This window comes from Drosophila montana, unplaced genomic scaffold (assembly GCF_035044405.1).
Source record: "Drosophila montana isolate Dmon_TW-CO22-7 unplaced genomic scaffold, ASM3504440v1 contig_3733_1, whole genome shotgun sequence".
Lineage (NCBI taxonomy): Eukaryota > Metazoa > Arthropoda > Insecta > Diptera > Drosophilidae > Drosophila > Drosophila montana.
In genome coordinates this window covers 10,669,784-10,691,476 of record NW_026998620.1, presented here as the reverse complement: position 1 = coordinate 10,691,476, position 21,693 = coordinate 10,669,784, and the positions used below count along the sequence as shown (strand labels likewise).

The 21,693-nt window shown below is 42.6% G+C and overlaps 2 protein-coding genes and 2 long non-coding RNA genes across 7 annotated transcripts in view; 1 reads left to right on the top strand and 3 right to left on the bottom strand.

Annotated features, from left to right (window-relative positions):
• Positions 1–211: 211 nt before the first annotated feature.
• On the bottom strand, positions 212–977 carry LOC135436546 (uncharacterized). The gene is made up of 2 exons (XR_010437548.1): positions 870–977; positions 212–810 (listed from the first exon to the last, which is right to left on the bottom strand). It is a non-coding gene; the product is annotated as an uncharacterized LOC135436546 (long non-coding RNA).
• Positions 978–1,695: 718 nt separating this feature from the next.
• On the bottom strand, positions 1,696–2,234 carry LOC135436701 (uncharacterized). The gene is made up of 2 exons (XR_010437577.1): positions 2,101–2,234; positions 1,696–2,029 (listed from the first exon to the last, which is right to left on the bottom strand). It is a non-coding gene; the product is annotated as an uncharacterized LOC135436701 (long non-coding RNA).
• Positions 2,235–8,834: 6,600 nt separating this feature from the next.
• pHCl-2 (pH-sensitive chloride channel 2) lies at positions 8,835–11,501 on the bottom strand. Its single transcript, XM_064694378.1, has 2 exons — positions 11,170–11,501; positions 8,835–10,527 (listed from the first exon to the last, which is right to left on the bottom strand). The coding sequence occupies exons 1-2, from the start codon at positions 11,264–11,266 to the stop codon at positions 9,053–9,055; spliced, it is 1,572 nt and encodes a 523-aa protein (XP_064550448.1). The 5' UTR covers positions 11,267–11,501; the 3' UTR covers positions 8,835–9,052.
• Positions 11,502–17,640: 6,139 nt separating this feature from the next.
• LOC135435944 (band 4.1-like protein 4A) overlaps positions 17,641–21,693 on the top strand; it is a 62,874-nt gene continuing 58,821 nt past the window's right edge. For all 4 annotated transcript variants that reach the window (XM_064693232.1, XM_064693231.1, XM_064693230.1 and 1 more), the window contains exon 1: positions 17,641–18,705. The gene's annotated coding sequence lies outside the window, so the exon portion shown is untranslated. The remainder of the gene's footprint in view (positions 18,706–21,693) is intronic.

Here is a 21,693-nt window from a genome sequence, read left to right as displayed (position 1 = left end):
TTGCTTGGGCTTTTTTGTTTTTGTGGTGCCATATTGGACACATGTGAAATGCTTTTGTGCTGGCAGCGAAAAGCAACCAGAAACTGACCCAGTTCAACAAAGTGCTCTTGCTGGCAACCAATAACCAATAAATGCAGGAGTGGCAAGTCGATGGGACTGTCGAGTGTTGCACGTTTGCAGACTGATTTGTAGTAACTTTCAAATTGGATAATTACTAAATACTTGCTTATTTTATTGTAATGGCCGAGACGATAAATGTAATAGCCGTCATTAGAGGCAGCAGCTTCCGTGCTACGTATGAGACAGCTGAAAACAAGTTGGGGGCAAGCTGCAGCTTGCACCAGCCGCAGCCCCAACTCCAGCACCAGTCGCAGCAGTGTCTTGTATTGCTTTGCATGCTGCCACTCATTAATGCTGCGCCCCCGGGGCGCATCGACCAAATTGCAGTTACGTGTGGAGCGCATCGTCAGGGCCCGGTCCTTGGGTCCAGCCTGGCACCCAACGTGGCCCGCTCGTACACTTTAATAGCTTCGATTGCAATCTGTAAAATTGAATTGAAATCAATTGGCAGCGCTTGTAGCGACATCAACATGGGGGCAAAGCGAGCGCAATTGACTGATTGATAAACTGGCAGCGGGGCCATTGACATATTTGCCATAAACAATTTGACATGGGGCCGCTTAGTAGTTGTCACTCAGCTGCGATGTTGCCATATATATATTTCAGCATTGATTGATGACACACCTTAGATGTTTGCCTGTCTCAGCTATGCACTGCTATATGACAGTATGTTTATGAGCTGCCAGTTAGCTGGACATGCACCGGAAATTAGCTTTATTAAGTTAAAAGGCTGGCACTGCAAACTTTACCCGAGTACTTGCCCAAAATTGTGGCTTATTGAAAAAGTTTAGTTTTTCTATATTTCTTCTTTTTTTTTTTGTTTGTGTCCTGACAGACAAGTGTAAGACAAACTTTGTCTCAAAGGCAGACAGTTTTGGGCTGCTTGGCCTCAAAGTCATGTGCACAATTTTTGTTGAAGTTCAGCACTTGACTTCAACTTTGGAGACAAGTGCCACGCCTCAAAGCTGAACAGTCACTTGACGCAAATTGCCGGGGCTTTAAACTTAATTTCGGTTCGCATTCATTAAGCAGCAGGCCAGCGGGTCGCATGATTAATATTAAAGCTTTGTGCTGACTTCCGAGGCGTTGTTCCACTTTTCATTTGTTGTAAGTCTCATTAATGTGTGCGGTGCGTAATGAGTCTAGGCTGTTCCAGTTTTGCTCGCAAACCAAATTATTTTACACACAGTTCTCAACTGCTTCATTACACAGCGCAATTCAAACTTTGCACACTCAACATATATGCGTGGGTTGTGGGTGGGTGGGTGTATGTGCATGTGCATGTGCATGTGCGTGTGTGTGTGTGTGTGAGCCACCCACTTGATTTGCCCACTTGACTTCTTCTTGAATTGAAATGCAGCATGTGCATGCGGGCTGAGAAATGCCAGCACACACTTCACACCGCCACTTATTTTGCTAGTATTGCTGGATATATTTCATTCCACACGTGCCACACGGTGCGGAGTGCTGCGGACATGGGCCACACTACAGCTATAGATAGTCTTGGCCAATACCCCTACACAGCCGTACGTTCTTATCGCTCTTTGTACATTGATTTACAAAAAAAGAAAAATGTACCTGCTGACAGCATTTATTTATGTATGGACCTACTGATACCTATTTGAGGCTATGCCTCGCCTTGCCCCGCCTCGCTCCGTCAGGCTGCCTACGTGATGCTTGACAACTGTTGCCATTAACAGCTGGCCGGGAACAGCCACAACAGCGATCCACAATTTGCCACTTGCTCGTGTGCTTAATGCGTCTCCATGGTGTCATTGTGCGTGTGCTCCTTGTACTGCTGTTGTTCTCCTTGTTGATGTTGCTCTTGTTCCGTTGGCTGACAAAGTTTTTGCCATAAATCCAGGAGCGAAAACAACTTTGAAATTTGAGTGTGATTCGGTTTTGTGGTCTAGAAGCAGATTGAAATTATTGAAGAGCCTTTTTTGGTTTTAGCTGTGTTTCAACTAAAATTAAACGCACTTTTTAACAGAAATGTGTTCTCTAGATAACATTTGTATTTACATTTTTTGCATTCGAGAAAAGAATATTTCTTAGAAATTCCCTGCTGACTCCTTTAGCTATGAAATATTGATTTCAAATCGAAAGCTTTTTCTTTATTTCTTATTGATAAAGTATATATCGAGTTCAAATACAACTGTAAACATGTTTTTATTTTAGCTTAAAGCTGATTTGCTTTGATTGAAGTATATTTTTCAGAGCAGCTGTGGCGTTAATGTGGCCCTAAACTCAAAGTAAATACGCTTAACTGAGTCTGACAATGGCTGCTGATGCGGCTGCGTGTTCCCTTAGATAAATAGACCCCAAAAGTGCACGTTCATAGACAAAAGTTTTCCACAATTTTATTTTATTTTATTATTTCTCTTTTTGTATTTTGACGCAAATGCAAACAAACAATACTCTCAGCAGACTAATTATTTTAGCTGCTCCAATCCCAGTCCCAGACGCAAACTCATGCCCAAGCCAAGGCGAGTCGGAGAAACTAATCAAAATATTTTCGCAACTTTCCATTATGAAGTGAAAAGTTGAAGACGCGACGCAGACGTCTACGTTTGCATTTGCATTTGCATGAACAATGAAAAGCAAATATTTTGCCGCTATTGACATTCATCTACATAAGGAGCAGCGGGCAAGGGACAGGGAGCAGAGGAATCCGTCTGCAGTTTCTGTGCCCCCCACGTCCGCCAAGCCCGGACATCATTCAATTAAGACAAATTATGAGCACCAGCTCGCATTTCAATAGCCTTCATTGAGGCATCAAGTGGCAGCTGACTGTGGCCTGACAATTTTTTTTTACTAAGGTCCACCAGATGCAATCGAGAGCCCGGATCCTGTGCGGGTGCCAATCTGTGCGGGTCCTTGAGCTTAGCTTTTTCCGCGGAAATCATTGCAAGGTTGGCACAATTTCAAGATAAGCAAAAAATAAAATAAAACACATATTTGAACTGAAGTCGTCGCCGTTGCCGTTTCTCAAGAATTTTATAGCTTGCAGACGCTCTCTACATGTCTCCTGTCCGGCTGTCCGGCCGTCTGTCCGACTTTATGTCTGGCTGTCCGTCGGTCTTCCTGCTGATTTATGAATTTAATTAAAAGCAGCAGTACGACAATAATGTTTGCGGGTGCTCCAGCTACAAAGGCCGCGCTTTGTGAAATATTTTCGGGAGACGCGCGCTTAAAATGTATTTATGATGGAAATTGTACTATACTCCTACAAGTTAAAGAGAAGGGCACCAAGCAAGTCTTAGAAACCTGCTGTCTGTTCTACTCGCAGTTTGAGTTATGCGGCCACGTGTTTGTATTTAATTAGCATCTGGCATTACTGTATTATCCGAGTTGCTGGAGGCAATACGCTTTGTTATTTGGACATATTAAAAATGCGCCTGAAGCAATTATTTTTGCTGCGCTATGCCATTGTGCAGCAACAACAATAAGCGGGCCTGAGAAGTTGCCAGGGATACGGCTGCAGCTACAATGCAAACCGCAAGTATCTTATTTTGGAGCGTCTTTCAGCTGCTGCTGTTGCTGCTGATGCTGCTGATGCTGCTACTGCAGCCCACATAATCAAGACAACGCTAAAAGCTACACGATGAAACCTACCACCCTCTCCCGCCCCCTTTGCATTTATACTCCCCCCTAACATGCAGCTTCTTTGCCTTTGTCTGTGCGCTTCTGGCGTGCCATGTTTATCTTTTAACTAATTTTTTTCATGTTGCCTGCGCTCGCATAGTAGTTAACTTTGTTGTGTCTGAGCAATGTGTGTGTGCGTGTGTGTGTGCCCGTTGATGTTTAATTTCTTTAGTGGAAGTAATGGCCGAGTTGCCAAGTTGCATGCTGCAAAAGTTTTGCTTGCTCTGTTAGGGCACCCAAAGCGACAGCCGCCCCAAAAAATATTCTCAAGAGCTGCTGCATTTGCTTTATAAAATGCGACTGGAAGACTGGCTACCAGTTCCAGAATCATTCACAAAGGGAAAGTTCAACAATCAAAGGAAGTAACTCACTTTAAAGTGTGTAATGTGCAAGAAAAAAATACTTAACTGCTCTTTTTTGTGGGAAACAGGCAAGTGCTACTTATTAAAAACTCTAACAAAATACAGTCTCATTCAGTATTCTAAAGAATTTAATTGATTTGTTGCGCTTTTCACTTGTATTTCATAACCATATTTTATATAAAAAATGTTATTTTTTAAATATTTCTGATATTCCGCATATCTTGTTTTTATATAAATTAAATGGCTTGTAAATCAATCATAGCCCTCATAAATTAAAGAGCACTCACTGTCGCGCATAGCTGTTAAGTTGTTTGTGCAGCCTCTCTCTGCGCTTCTCATCAACAGTCGGTCTGTGGCAGTAAATGATTTGCGCTTAAGCGTATCCGTGCGGTTGTCTGGGCGCACTTGGTGCGATAACCGCAGCAGGTTGATGCTGTACTTGATTATCATCTGGCATTGGCTGCGGCGTCTGTGGCTGGCGTGGCCGCGACTGTAGAGTCAATGGCGGCATTTGGTGGCGCCGTCTTTTGGCGCTGGCCTCGCGCTGTTGCATTTAGTATATCGATATCGTGTCTAATTAAAGCACAGCTCAAGCCAATAAGCAGCTGAATCATGCTTTAAGGTTGCTTAACGTTAAGCACCACTGCTCATAAAATTGTAAGTGGGTTAATGTGGTTCAAGTTGCATACTTTGGCAAAGGAAAGAAACCGAAACTGAACATTATATATATCAAACACAGTGGTTTCCTCAAGCCATAAATAACGGATGAGCACAGCATTCGAGATATGCCGCAGCACTGCATAAGCCAGTCGAGGCACATGGATGTTAAGATAATGTCACGCCGCCTTTGGACTTGGCCGATAAGATCAGCAGCTAGCTAGGCAAGCGTTGACGTCGCGGCCAAACGGGGCACACCCCCGCCATATATCTATGACAAATGTAGCAGTCGAGTGGGGCCAGCGATAAGAAGATACTAATTAATAACCGGGGGCCCAGCGATTGGCGCTGCTGTCACATGGCTACCTGTACAGGCATTTGCCAAATTAAATGGCCAGTCAAATAGATTGGACTTAGGGCCGCAGGCACAGCCACAACAACTACAACAACTACAACAACGACAACAACAACATCCGCAACCAGTTGCACTTACAAGTTGTTTTCATTAATTATGAGCGCGGCGCCCAGTTGCAGCTTCATTGGAAAAACGTGCAAAACGTTTTGGCTTTGGGCGGTTTAGCCAAGTGAATGATTCGTATCTCTGGCAACATGAGGCGCCACTAAACGGGCCAAGCTGTTGACGTTGCTGTTGCTGCTGCCGTTGTTGCATGCACCTAATCGACGGGCGCCATCATCAGCATCAGCATCAACATCAACATCATGATCATCATGATCGTGAACATGATCATGATCGTGGGTCAAGGCAAGCGACCACAGCGTCCCTAGGAGCTGGCAAGGTGCTTGGCATTAACGCATTGCGTTCCACGTTCGACATTCTATTAAATTAGCTGCAAAGCCCCCTCCTTATTTGGTACTGTAATTTCGTATGCACGCCCACTTGGCCTAAACCTACGGCTGCTACTGTGCGGCCAAGTTTTGTTTGCAATTTGTTAATAGGTTGTGCAGCATGCAGCATGTTAATACCTGAATTGAACAAGGCAGCGGTTATGTGGGGGACAGAAGACAGAGGCAGCTGGCACAGCGACGCTTCCTCGCTGGCTCATTAGGCATGCAGCTTAGCTGGACGACTATCAACTGGTCTGGTCTGGTCCCGCTTGGCAACTTAATCCAAACGGACGTGCATTAAATTTGCACATGGATATTGCCAAATTAGCCCTTTTGGCCAGTTATTTAAGGCATCGATTAGTCATAAAGAGAGCCCGCCTAAGCTATTGATTGCATGCGGGGCTAGTCGCCGACTTGAGCTCATTCGCACGCCTCGGCCAAATGGACGACGGTTGTACTTGACTTCTGAACCAGCGCCCACAGAGCGTGACTGGACTGGTACCAAACCCAACGCCACGCTCAAAATTGGCTAACCAAAAACTAACAACAATAAGCATTGTGGTTGTTGGTCTCGTTGTTGTTGTTGTTGTTGCTGGCGTTGCTTGTTCTGGTTACTTGTGCTTGTTTAGATAGGCAATCTCTTGAACGCCACTTGAAATAGAATTTTCCCACCATCTAAAAATAAAACCCAACATGCCATTGTCAACACACTCAGCTCGACTTGGGCAACACTCTGCAGAATATTCCGGATTTATCTAAAAAATAACTACATGCAAGCTATGCTATCTCTAATTCCAATTTCAGTTAAATTAAATCAATATAAGAAATAATTCCCTGAGCAAAGCATAAGCTGAAAACTAACATAATTTCTACTTGTATTGAAGGCACAATATACCCTGTACTTTTAGGCATGTGGTTTAATTATAGGAATGCATTAACTACAGTTTTCTTTGTCTAGTCTTATCTGTTTACATATATTTATACTTATACTTCTGATTTATACAAAAATTTTTTGCTGGTGGTCGGCACTTTTTTTCATGCTTCAAAAGCTGGGGACATGTGGGAGAATGGGCCCAGCACTTAACTGCAAATTATACAGCAGTCCGGAGGAGGGGCTGGGCCAACAATAATAATAAATGAAAATGTCTGTAATTCTCATGTGCGGACTGGCCGGAGAAAAAAAAACCCACAAGATGAAAAAGATGAGGCAGCAATGCGAAATAAAAAACGAAACTGAACTTGAGCACTTGCTTATTATGCAGCCCATACCCAAGGAGGGAGAAGCGGCAGGCAGAAGGTGGCCCAATATTTCTCACAGCTGCGGGAGTCGGAAGCTAAGCCAGGCAAATAGACGGCGTGTAAACGAACTCGCTCGGTGCGGAACGGAGGGGGGCGGGGCGAGATGTACCCATTGAAGGGGTCTAAGTGCAGCATGTTGACCCATTATTGGCTGATGCAGCCATCAATAAAAATGTTTCTGTTGAGAGTTCATATTTGGGTCTTAATAAACGGGTGCAGTTTAATAAATACACAACAAACAGCTGTTGGCAGTTGTCGCAGGCATCTATCATGCTGCAGGGCTTAACTAGGTGACATGGGAACATCCGCTGCGCAAATGAGGGGTGTTTCACCTGGACTCAAGTCGTGCAGCTCGACAGGCATTGGCATCGAGCAGCCCTCGCCATGCCACTCGCTGTGGGGTTCAATAAACTTGCCGGGCCGCAAAAGTTTTGTGCAGCAGACGCAAAAAAAAAAACTGTGCTGAAAGCCCAAAGTGCTGCTGCCCCATCAAAAGGCAGGCAGCAAGCAATCGAGGGGGGCGGGCGGGAGGAAAGGTAGCAGTCTGTCGCTGTGGGCCTGCGATACACTTCATTTTGACAGATTACATCTCATTATGTACACCTCGCGGTCAGATGCAGTGCAGCGGAGTGGCAGGCAGCAAAACGAGTTGTCTGCCTCTTACAGTTTTGCAGGAACTGCAACCGTTGCAAGATTGATGGCCAGATATTGGCTTTGCATAACAAATTTTGCCTTTTGGTCCAAGCCAGCGACGATGACGTCCAAGCGACTGCATTGACTTATGAGCACTTCAAATTAATTCTCAACTGAAGATCAGGCAGCCCAGAAAAAGGCAAGAGCTCGCTAGCGCTTGACCAAGATGCGCTCTACTTCAACACATTCGTACCCACATATATACATATATGTATTTATATATAACCCTTTTTTTGATCGACAGTGATTGACTGGAAGCTACTCTCTACCCAAATATTAAATTCAATTTATTTTGTTAGTTTTTTAAATTTAGTTTTTTTTTAAATTTATTAAAATTAAAATATTTTAAGATAACAGTATTTGTAGTCTTATTATAATGTTTTTATAACTTAATTCAATAAATGTTGCATAAAGTACAAAAATGAAACAAACCGGATATAAAAAAAAACTTTCGGAAAGACATAACCCATTTTGAATCCCTTTGGTTAAGCTTTTACTAAGTAAATAACATTTATATGAATTTTCGAGAATTCTTAATTCGTCGGCCCTTACAGCTCACATCGCGTATTAGTACAGGGTATGCAAATAATTCGCCATGCTGCGGCCAGTGCGCAATAAAATGCGCAACTTTTGCACATTGTTTATGGCAAGTTGAATTGAAGTTCATTTATAAGGCAATTTAAAAACAATTTACGTGTTGCCTGTGCCGTTAATTTATCAAGTAGCCGAGCCGCTAGTTTAAAATAATTCTCCCCCCAGCAAGGCAGAGCAGAAGGTGCCGGGAGGGGGGGGGGGGGGTGCTGCCAACTGTTTTTTCAACACACTCATCATAGGCAATTAATTAAAAATTGAGCAGCAGCCATGGTAGAGCAGTGGCATCCACTGGTGGAGCCACTCCAAGTGCCGTGCGCCAGTGTTTGGGGAGGCGGGCTGGCATTATGATTTTTTCATTGATACAAATAGAGCAGCGATTCTCCCCTCTCTCACACTCTCGCGCATGGGGGAACAGTTTTTGTGTGTGTGTGTGTGCAACTTGTTGCCGCAGCCTGTTTCGAGTGGCATTATTTTTATTGCCTCCGCCTGGCTAATAAGCACAAATTTATCAGCTCCGTACGTGCGTGGGGCTTAAGTCCGAGGTGTTGAGTGTGCAGCAGTCTGCCAGCTTGTGGATTGAGCCCCAACCCACCGTGATCCAGAAGTCGTTGCCACAGCTCGAGTATACAAATTGTATTTAATATAAAATCCATAAATACGAACACTTAACGACTATATGACACATCAACTTTAGGTATTATAGACTAGACTACTTAAACGCCAGAGACAAAACTGTTATATTTCAACACGATTTGTGGCATCATCACAGCACAGTTCCGCCTGCTCCTGAGTTGGCGTATTTGAACTTTGAGCATTGCATTCCCCACGGTAACCGGTCAGAGGCAGTAGACCAGCGTCCAGAAGAGCGCATTGAATATGAGGAATGCGAGGGGAAAGACGAAGCGCATCTTGCGATCGATCCACAGCGACACCTCCTTGGGCGTCATTGTCGCAAATGTTTGCGCCGGCTTCTCGTTCGGCGTCTCAGTCAGCGTCGCTGTGGAGCCGGAACTTATGCTGGTATTAGACTCCTCCAAGCTTATCGCTGAGTTCTCTCTGCTCAGGCCATCGCCTATGATGATGGGCGTCTCGATGGTGATGACTGTGTTGTTCGGATTGCTCCCACATACCTTGTTGCAGCTGCTCATTGTGCTTGTGCTGCGATTGAAGCTGCGCGGATTGCGCTTCAGCTTGGGCACAAAGGTGGAGCGCACAATATATTTCGTGGTGCGCTTCTTCAGCTCCAGATTATTATTGCGTCGCCAAATTGTGTTTACGAAAGCGAACTCCATGAGGCTGCCAAAGATGAAGACGGTGCAGACAAGGAACCAAACCTCCGACATGGTTACATAGCTGACCTTCGATAGGCTGTTCTCCTGCGACAGCGAGAGCGTGATGAACGAGAGCAAAGTCGAGCAGCCTAGCATGGAGCGTGCCGGAGTTTGATCTGCCTGCAGCCAGAAGGATACCCACGAGATGGCCACTATCATCATGGAGGGCACAAAATAGTCTATAACATAGTAGCCAACCTCACGGCTGAGCAGCACACTGAAGCTCAGCGCACTGTAGTTACCCATCAGAGCGCCATGTGACATGGTATAGGCGTCTGAGATGGTGATGGACTCATTGGTCACCCAACCGTACAGATCGTATTCCGTCAGCTGGAGCTGAGAGTGAAAGCTCACAGGATTTGTGGGCTCCCAGTGCAGCTGCAGCATCGAAGTGTTGTACATCCAGCTCTCCAGTATTGTGGTGCATTTCTGGTCGTCAAACGGAAACTTTTGGAAGTTCATCCAGCAGTACAACGTGGCCTGTATACGCGTCGAGAGGAGCACCGTGCCATCTGGATAAATTGTGGTCAGCTGATCCTTTTCGTTGGTGCCCAGCACATTGGAGCTCTGCTCGTTCGCCAGAAAGACGTGCGGTACCCAAAGCATATTCCGCAGCCTGGCATCACCCACAATGGGCTGCTCGCGGCTTGGCGCATAGTTGGCAAAGGCCAAGCGGGAGTCGTTGTAGCGCAGCTGCAGCAATCCCTGCAGCATGAACTGCAAGTCGTTCGAGTCCAGATCCTTCAGCGCATAGATATAAAAGCGCGCGTTCACTGAAAGGGGCACAATATCGCCGGTAGCATTGACCGTTATGGGCGGCTCCAGGCGATCGTATCGACAGTTGCTGGTGAGGCGGGTGATTAGCTCCGTTTGGCTCAAAGAGTCCGCGTTCAACAGTGAGGGGCAGCTGCTGTCGGTCAGGTTGAGCGTAACGTTAAAGTTGGGGCTGGCATCAACGGAGGTATACGAACCATTGCCGACTGCGAAAGAGTAATTTGAGATAAAAAATGTTATATGAATTAGCTAGATTCATTCTATTACAGAACCGATTTCATATCAGTAGGTATTTTCCGAATATATATTTGGAGGCTATTGAAGTTTCTTTTTGGCTATAGCTTGTAAAAGATTTTTTTTAAGCAAAACTTTTATTTTCCATTGGGTTCATAGTCATGTTTTGGCATTTAGATAAGGAGAAAAAAGAGCTTGTACCTAGTCACAAAACATTTGATTTTATATATATTTTTCAACACTTCAGGCATCCTGCGCCTTGATTGATTCACAAAACCAGAAGAAACATAAAAAATTTATTACTAAAATTTATTGCAAGCGTATAGTAATTAAATCAAATTTTCCAATCAATATTTATTGTATGACAATCGAGAAATTGTACTCTTCGTTTAGTTGAGACTTTAAATTTTTACCGAGTCTGATGAATAATACAAAAATATTTATTTTTCCGTTCCGTATAAAAACTCTGTTGCTAAATTAATATTCATAAAATTTGGTGTTTCTTGTTCATATATAGAATTCCATTCACATATAGTATTGTATCAAAGGATCTTTATTGTTTCAAGCTTTGGATACGTCTCACACACACACAAAAAGCGAGAAATAAAACTAACCCAACTGCAGCTGTTGTTGGCTTAGTTCCGTATTCAGGCTGGCTGTTGCCACAAATCCAATTGAAAATAATCCCAAAAGAGCCGAAAGGATATCCATAATTTAGAATCGCGAACTTCACGAACGCTCACTTTATTTTTTTTTAGATATGCGTTTTCACGGCCAGTCGCTGGGCCTTCGCACTGACAACTATTTCGCGACAAGTTCGTGGACGTACGCCGTACGCTTCTGGCTAATAGATATTACTAAGTTATTATATTAATAGTGAGGCGCTTTTAATACTTGTACAGGCAATTTCGCCAGTTGTTATCTAGAGAGCACATAAATCGCCACTGTAGGCGGCAGGCTCTAGGTTGGGGCTTTTCTGCCACTTGCCGTTGGGCGCTGGGGCTAATTGTTGTTATCTGGGCCAGAACTGAATGCGAATTGTTTGCCCATGTCTGAATTTTGATTAAGTGGCCAACGCCACTGTCAGCCGGTGTCAGTGTTTAAACTTTTTGCTTTTATTTATAAGCAACACGATATTTATGTCGTATTTCATTTTTGTTTTTGTTTTTGTTTTTCATTCTTTCTTTTTAATGGGCGTACAATTGTTGCCTTATAATTGATGATGGCCCGTTTGTCAGCCTTTATTGAGCGCCAGTTTATTTTTGGCAAACACTTTTCGCGATTGTTTAGCAATTCGATTAAAACCCAAAAACTAAATTTAGTCGCTGTGATTAGGGTTTTTTCGGACATTAATGTATTTCTAGGAAAGTTCAAATGTATTGGTGTTGAGAAATTAAAGAACAAAATGTGGAAAGAACTAAATATATTGAAAAGCTTCCTAGGTTTTAATTGCCTTTCAAATATTTTTTGATCAAAAATATTTAAATATATTTAAAATAATTTAAATCTCTATTCATTTAAAAAATATAATTTAGTGAGCATAATTAAAAATAAATAATTTCAGAAAATACAAACTTAATTTTTGATACAAATCTATACAAATAAATTAAATTTCTATTATTCCTTAAACCTCATTTTATAGATTTCTCTTGGATTTTCCGACAGTGGGATGTCCTATAAATAAACAAATAACTAAAACCCCGCCCAGGACCTGCCCTGCTTCCCAACTCAGAAACTTTTCGACACGTGCCACGGTAGCTGTAGCTCGTAGATCAATAGGAAATCAAGCATTAACTGCGAAGTTTCGGTGGCAAATGCGTTCGTGTCTGGCTATAAGTAGGCATAACACATCACGTTTGCGTCTATTTGTCTAACAAAAACAATTACTTTTGCGTCGAGATGCGTCAAAGACTGAGTACTCAAAACTTAACCTGCTTTGCAATGAAACTGGGCGTGAAAATGACGCTGATTAGATTAGACATATTTTTAGCTCACGGTCACAAGGCAGCTTTTCGTGTGCTTCCTCTCAAATCAGTTGACATTTCTCACAAATGCAAATTCTGCCCAACTATTTAAGCACCTTTGATGGGGTATTCAGGTATTCTTTTGTTTTTTTTTTTGGGCAGGATTCGCGCGAGCGTATTTCATTTAAGCCATCAGGAACATGAAAGCAGCTCGCCTAACTAAGCCGATTTAAAAGCGCATTTGAATTCAAATGCCGTAAAATGAAATAAAAACTGAAAACTAAAAACCATCACAATTCCCACCGATGTCGAGCCAAAATGGCACAAAAACTGTCTGCAAAGTTTGCGCTTGAAGTTTTTAGTTTTTCGGGCAATGCAAAAATTATAATCCCTTAAATGGCAATCGGGTAGGCCAAGCCATACCCCTTTACCGTCCAGTTAAGCAAATGTTGTCTATGCATTAAGCGTGTGGGAATTGTAAAATGTTTTCTAATTATGCTCTATACGTTGTCTCGAGGTATGTGTAAAATGGACTCTTCTGCTCTTTGAGAATCAAAGTGAAATGGGTGAGCTTCAAGTTTAATTTTTTTAGGTCTATGTGATAGGTTTTATCGTTGTTTTCTAAGAGATAGAGCGAAAGAAGTTGGACTTCGAAACTTTTAGTAATTCTTAGCGTAGAGAATAGTAATATGTCTAAAAAATATTATCTCTTCAGCTTAATGATAATGACATTTAAGAATTATTGGCCTATATGTTGTTCTAGATTTTCTTAACTCTAATAATAATCTATTCTGACAGAATGGACATACATTTATTTGTAAATATTGTCATAATTATTATTATTATCATTATTATGGCACTCGAAAATATCTAAGTAATGTTAACTTTATATCAGAAGTAGCATTGACTAATACCTGACCTACACTAAATCCCTACACTATTCGAGGACTCGAACTCGAATACTCATTATTTTACATGGACAAGCCATCAAGCGCGAACTGAATTTACATAAAGCACAATTCAGTTTTGGAGAGAATGCACTTTTCAAATTGTGTCCGCTATAATTCACAACTAGTTAAAGCGTTGCTTTGGTGTAGTTTCAGCTACAAGGCATACTTCTGTTATTGGTTAGGAGGCTTACTGGAATCTACCACCCAAGCCGAAGCTGTTATCAACTCGAGCTGCAATTTTTTGACCAGCTTGTGACAGGGTATGCCATAGACAAACATTTTCCTCTTTGCATTGCCTTGAAAAGCGATGCAGTGAGTAATGACAGCTGGAAAAATGGTTGTAGGAAGCCGCACCAATTAAGCCTGTCCAGACGTGCAGCAGACGCAAGTTCAAGGCAGAGACGTTGACAGAGGCCCATAAATCACTCACTTAGCTGGCCGGCTGGCCGGTTGGCTGGCTGGCTGTCAGGACTTGTATCCTTTGTCCTGGCATTCCGTTTGCTGCTTTTTGTGTGAGTGTGTGTGTTGGTGTGTTTGTCATGCATTTGCACTATTGCTCACTCATTTGACTTTTTCCACGCGTTTTTGATTAAGCATACTTTTTTAAACTATTTACATTTTTGTTTCCTTTTTTTGTTTTTATCATTGCCAAAGCGGAAGCTGCAATCGCCATTTTCCATTTTCTCCACTTGATATTTTGTTGTTTTCTTTGTTTTTTACGTGATCCTGGTGTGTTCCATTATTGTTTCCTTTGATTTATACTCGGTTTCAAGTGATTTCCGCCAGCATTCAACACTTTATGTTTGCCTTTCGGTTTTGGCCAGCGACATTTTAACCAAAACTCTTAAGTGCGAGCATTTGTCATTTGACTTTTGCCGGGGTCTTTTTTATTGCTGCTGGTGCTACCGCGGTTTCGGTTTCGTTTACGGATATTTGTGTTGCTTTTGGCCGTGGCTGCGGCTGTGGCTGTGGCTTTGGCTTTGGCTTTGATTTGCGGTGCTTAATCGTTGGCGTCGTCTGCGGTTCGCTCTTTTGGTTTCTGTATGCAGATTCGTAAATGCTTTCGCCCGTGCAGCTCATAAATTCTTTGCAACTTTTATTTTTCGCTCCTTTATGTTTTTTTTTTTTGAAGGGGAGTTCTGCGCGTAATTGAAAGCAGCAGGGTGGCTACTGTGGCTTACTGGGCAGCTCCACCATTTGAAGCTCACCGAATTTATGGCAGTTCAATGTGCAGCTACGGGCCGAAAATACCATATAACCATCGCCTGCCAGCGAGCTATTGATTAAAGTGTTCGCTGGTGGCTTACCCAAGCCGTGGCCCGGGGCTACAGTGAATGCCTTGTAATCTGTCAAAATTAGCAGACTTCTGCAGCAAACGGAAGTGCGGGCAAAAAACTCCAAACTTAAACAGGTTATTTAATGCTACACTTTCGGTCCAATCTAAAGGGCTAAACTCGGGTTCATTGTCCTCAATCGCGTTGCGGGCGTGGTTTTTGACTTTGAACTCACTTTTTTCTTTCATTTTCTTGTGCCAACTTGCTGCAATTTGTAGTTTCAATTTGATTGTACGCACGATTTTTATATATACCCTGCAAAAAAAAAGAGGCTGTCAGCTGGGCTGCCTACACTATAAGTGATAAATATATATGCTAATACAGCTAATTTTGTCTAGCACAGCTTTTTGTGCAACTGACCCAGCCGATCTCGGGGCCAGACTTATTCGATATACATATATTATATAATATCTAGAACATAATCGCAGCAATAAAATGAATTCAATCATATTTCTTATGTTTTTAGATCATTTTCAGGCCTTATCAAAGGGTAACTCCAAGTCGGACAGTGTTAAATTGTTTTGTATGGTTTCTCTGGGACTTTCAGACATATTAATGTGAGGCAAGTAAGCCAAAGACGATTGAATTGATGCATGGAAAGCGCACAACGATTGCGGTAATTACGTATGTAAGTATGCAGTGTAATATCTTGGGTACCGCACATCATCGTATCATAATCATCAGCTTGAATGACGACTGTGTGTACAGGGACTGTATGAAATTGAAAGTTTTGCCGCTCACCATAATGGACTTTCACATGGCGCGGACAAATTATAAAGGCGCGACGATGCCGTTGACATTATCTGCGAGTTGTCAGTTGGATCCACAGCTCAGCTGTAATTGATCATGGGAGCTCTTGGCTCAAATATTTGCGCCCAAGACAAACAGAAATTGAAACCGGGCCCAGAATATCACATCGATGTATCTCTAAGCTGCACAAATAAAAAGCAGACGGACCAAAAAAAAAAAAAAAAATAAAACACAAATTCGTATTAAGCGATCAATAATCATTGTAAATACGCCGATGTGACGCCACCGGCGATAAGCTAGAAATATTAACGCATAAGCAGGCGAGAAGCAGTCAAAAAGGCCAAGCCTGGGCCTGGACCTGGGCCTGGGTTTGGGTCTGGGACTGGGTCTGGGTTTGGGCATGGACATGGGCCTGGCATCGGGTCTGTTGTTGTGCCTGGCGCGACGTAGATAAACAATAGAAAAGCATAGAGAACGGGTCAGCATTGAGAGCTAAATGCTTGCGGCTGCCTTGGGTTTTGGCCTGGCTCAGACTCCGACTCAGACTCAGACTCTGGCTGGGCAACGATACAAAGTAAGCGAGCGCATTGAATGCAAAAATACCAAAAAAACGATGCTGGACACTCAATGATGATGATGATGAGCATAGCAAATACAAATTATGGTTGAAAAGCGCAACGTAAATACTGCAATCATTTTAATAGACCAAAAACGGCGGCGCATAAACCATAAACCAAACGCCAGGCCCCCCCTCGATACAAGCCAAGGTTCTATGAGAAATTGGAGGCGTTCATGCGAAGACTGCCAAAGTGCAAGACTGCGGCTGGAGAGCCGAAAAAAAAAGAGTTCTGAAGACCTGGCAGATGCGAAGCGAGTTGCATTCACAACATTGGCAACAACGGCACGCGAACAGCGAAAATTGCAGTCGATGATGCGGTTTTATTACACAAGTTTAGCTCGGAAATTAGCGTAGATAAATTTCTAGCTGGAATTCCTTTCCCTCTGTGCTGGACGATGACCAATGCTCGATAGTGGGCTGGGCGCAAACGGCACGCAAACTTTCCAGCCTCTTTTCATCCATTTGGGCATTCCAAAGCGTTTCGCGCTTTAGTGGCGTCTTCTGATCCACAATCATGGCAAATTATATTGAAAATTCTCTAATTCTGTTTGCTGCTACTCAAATGCCGGGCATCAATAGGCATCAACTATAACCAGGAATTTTTGAATCGGGCTGATTCTCCCCTTTTTTTTCTCCACACAGACAGACAGCTAGCAGCACACTTAAGACAATTAGACATCTTCAGGCATCAGTTACTTAGCAATGCCTCGCAAGCGGCCCATGATATAAAACAGATGCTAATGCTACAGTACGTACTCAACTCCCCCGTCAACCCTCTGAGTTAGCCCTCTGGCTGCTGCCGCTGCTATTTCTTCTGCTCTTGGTGGTGTCTTTTTCATGTGGATGGCAATTCGATGCGTTTATTTTTGTGGTCGTTGCCATCGCCGGCTCTGTCATGGTCTCTCTTTCTCTCTCACTTGGTTTGGCGCTTTCGGCGCATGCGCATGCGCTCTCAAAGTCTACACAATTTTACAGTTTGTTTTGCTCGACGTATTCGTAACACGTGCAATGCATTTTGAACGAAGCTAGCAAGAAGGAAATGATTGCATGTCAGGTAAAGAGAAGTAATGTAGTTGAATTTGGATTATATTATTAAATGTTGAGAATATTGTTTTCTTTCGGGTGTATCGCACGAAAACAGTTTAGCATATGCGGTGCATTAAAATTTTTGGTAATATTTATGTGCATTTGCAAATATTTCGATTATTATAACGGTTTTATCACGGCTTTCACTATGCATACTGATCGACTTGGAGACCGGCTTTCAGCTCCACGTGCCGCTTGGTTTTAATTCTGTTTCTCTTTTATTCGCTCTCCACGCTCTCACTGAACTGCCGGCACTGAAAAAGTCTACAAAGCTGGCGCCAAAAACTCGCCGCCAACACCATCCACAGACCATCACATGCGTTCCACACGGAGCCCATTGTGCTGCAGCTCCAAGCGAACGACCCAAGCAGTTGCTGTTGAAACGTCGTCGCGAACGCACGCTTGGAGCGCATCTAACGCGTAGCTAATTCGGCAAACAGTCGCGTGTCTCTTCGTTTCGAATTCGGTTTTGGTGTCGGTTTCGGTTTCGTTTTCGGTGCGGTTCGATCGTGTTTGGCTGCAATTGAGGCGCTTTTCTCGGCAATTGCATTCGGCAATCGTTTTGATTGATGAACTCAACTGAACTGAACCCAGTTGTCCACTCGGACTCGTTCAGTGCAGTCGGTGAATCGCGCGTGTTGTCAATCTTGATGGGCGGCCACAGGCTTCACTCTGTAACCGTTGACAATTCAAATCGAAAACTCAAATCAAAATCCAAATACTACTAAAAATCAAAAGTATCCGGTGTGCAATCAAATTTTTTGTGTGCTATCCAATTTGTTCTTATTACCGTCGCGTTGTGACGCTTTCGCTTTCGGTCATTTTGTGTCCCGGGGTTTTATAGCGGTCCCTGCAGGCGCTTCCTTCTAATAACCCTCCAGTCAACAACGGCCAAAAAAACAAACAAAAAGACAAATACAAATATATTGATACAAATATATACATATATATACACGCATATAAAACAAGTTCAATTCGCATTTCAAAATGTTTATCGAGTTCGCGTTGTCGTACGCCACCAGCCCCCGCTTATGGCCAACCCCCAGCTCAGACCCAGCGTCGTCGTGTGCTTTGCCTTCATAAATTATACAAGCGCATTTCTGTGAACGACTTGCAAATAAATAAGCATTTACGCTTTTATTATTGTGCCGAAGTGTGTGTGCACTCGCGGGTGTGTGTGCGTGTGTGTGTGTGAGAGAGTCTCGCTTGTTCTGCAGAAATCGGTCCCATGCGGCGCAAAGTTGCCCAAACGCAAACCCAACCGAAAGCAACAACAACAAAAGGCAAAGCGAGCAGCTGCCAGTGCTTATAAGTAATATCATCTTTAGCATACAATCATATTTGGTCTCTCGTTCGGTCTTGATTTGTGTGTGCCGATAGCGACGCGATCTGTGAATCTGTAAATCTGTGAATATCATCATAAGATACAAGCACAAATATACTTTAGGTAAGCATTGGTCGTATTACGCATACGCACATTGAACTTTAGCTTTAAGTTCAAATTTATAAAAGCCGAGTGCGTTGACTTGATGCGCACATACAGACACTCGTACACGTTTGTGCAACCTATTATAAGCGCTTGAGTTGCTTGCAACGTCATTCGACGTTATGCAAATACATAAGCAGCAGTAGCAGCAGCAGCAGCAGAGGCAGCAGCCACATCCCGAGGCCCTCGCATCCTTTTGCCCCGTTGTCATCATCAGTGAGCTGCATAATTGGACCAACTGGCAAATGGCTCTATAAGTATGTGTGTGTGCGTGTGTAGCCGTGTCCATGTGTGCCCCATTAGTGTTTGTGCTGGGTGTCTCTAACTGCCTCTAATGAATAAATAAGTGCCACTAATAGTTTTCGCACTTCCTGCTGCCATGCAACAGCGGCCACCGATAGACCGCAATGGGAGCCACCTCATCAAATTGCAGTTGAGTGCAAATCTTGACAAACAAAGCCAACAACAGCATCGCTTACATGTTGACAATATTTAATTAAGAAGCAGCAACAGTCAAGGCTGCAACAACAACGACAACATAATTGTTGAGTCAATTTGGTGGCTTTTTTTATGCCCTTGCGTAGGGTACTAAAAATTGATCACAAAATCTGTAACGCATTTCAGCATATATATGTATATATTCTTTATCAGTATATATGTATATACATATATATATAGTATATAGTAAAGAGTCGTACTGTCTTTGTCTGTCTATGTGACGTCCTGTGTCTATGCGAACTAGTCCTTCAGTTGTGCAGCTCAATCTATGCAATCCGTTTGTTTGCTGTGGACATGTCGGATTCCGCCGAATCAGGCTACTTTACAGTTGACATTGGAACAATCAGTCGGAAAATGTGTTTTTGTATGAACAACTGCGAGCTTAAGTGTGATGCATACCAAATCCTTTCCATACCAGATGTGCATATAACCTCTAAAAAAACTGGTATACAAATATATCCTTAGAGAACTCAAAAATAACATAGAGCCACCAAAGCAAAAATCTTTTAAAAATAAGATATCTCTACTGAATTCAAAAATTAAGATATAATATGTAGTAGCACTAGCAAAAATCTGTTAAAGTGATTATATCTTTACAGAACTCAAAAATAATGAGTTTCACTATGTTCCTCACGGAGAAGCTTCGGACTACTATAGATCTATATAGCTGCATAGGAAAATGTTTTTGTTTTTCAAGATTTTGCCTGAACTCAGCAACAAACAAATAAATACAACATACCTTTCAGAAGCGAAAAACTTTTTTTTTTAGAATATTTTTACCAAACCTACCATGTAGTCAATTTCCGCACATTTGCTTTAAGTCTGCAAGGGTATTTAATCTCCGACGTCCAATTTATGTTTGTGTTTTTTTTTTCTTTTTTTTACTTTGCTGCCACAAAATTCTGTGGGCCGTGGCAAACAAGTCAATTGGCTGTCGCGACGGTCGCCGTCAACGTTGTTGTCGTAATAATTTTATTTGCCATTCCCACACAAACTGTGGAGCAAAAACTTTATGAATATACCCATAGCATGTTTCTAAGCATGTTTCGGTATTTTTTTTTCTCCTTTTTTTTATAAACATTTATTTTGCATTTTTATAGTGCAACTTTGTCACATTTATCGCCGCTGACTGCAGCGCTCGGAACATTTCCTCTCACAACTATTTCGCTGGGCGGATGTGTCTGCTCCTCATCTCGAGATACCTGCGACCATCTTCGAGATAAACATCTCTGCCAGACGGAGACAGCGCTGCGATGACTTGCGCAAGTGAAAAATAAAATAAGAAAAAATAAAATGGCTAATAGATATAATTGTAATAAAAATACAAGTGCCCGGGCATTACATTTTCCATAGAATTTTCTGACCGGCAGCAGCAACTTCCTCATTTGCTTATCTGTTGGGTTGGGCAATGGCCCTGCGCCTGATTTCCCTGACGCAGACTCATCAACTTTTAATTAGTTGTAATTTGTAAATTCAACGTCAAGCGCAAACCACGAACGCACCGACCGAAAGGGGGCCAGTGATAGGGGGCGAGGCAACCTCTTTGATGCTGCCGCAACTGCCGCGACTGCTGCTGATGATGATGTTGCCGCTTTGTTGCCACACTGACAGATTGCTGATAAAGACGCCCCGACCCCAACCCCGCCCACCGCTTCGCACGCTAAACAAACGCTAAGCATAACCGTCTAATCGGGTAAGCTGTCGCGGCTGGCTTTGGTTTTTGGCTTTTGGGTTTCCGCATCCATCAAACAGCTGTCAGCGGGGGCGGCCTAAAGGATTGCCCTCAGCTTGACAATTAAATTGCGTTAAAACGTTTGAGCATTTGTTTGCACAGTGACCCCAGATAAATCGTTAACACCAGGCAATTGATATTTCCACAAGGTTCAAATACGTTTGAAGTTATCAATCTGAAGAGTTGCTATTCCATAAAATCCATTTGACTTATGACACTTTTAGCTGTTTGTCCAGGGTGACGATTATTTAAATGCATATTTATGGTATCACGATGTGGTTGACATTTACTTGCTTAAAAGATATTCAAGTCGAGAATTTATTTATAGATTGTCAATTTTATTTGTAAATTTGTGGATAATTAAGCCTGGGTATTATCCAGTATGAAGCTTAAAAAAATGTTTATTTTTTAAAAATAATTTTAGTCTTTAGTTAATTCTAATTTCTAGTTTACTAGAGAGGATCTTAATATACTTCCCTTGCGAGCTGAATTAAGACTTAATATGGATGAGCTTATGTTGAAGTTTACCACTTTCCAAGTGCCATCAAATATAATTATATGATATTTAAATAAACAGTCAATTTAATGACTTATAGTTATTTTCACCCAACTAGCCAGAGAGCCATCAAACTTTGAGTTTTAAGTGCTCGCATCCGGTCCTTTAATTAGCAACTTAAACTAGGCAAATATAATAAACATATTTTGTGCTAAATAAAAAC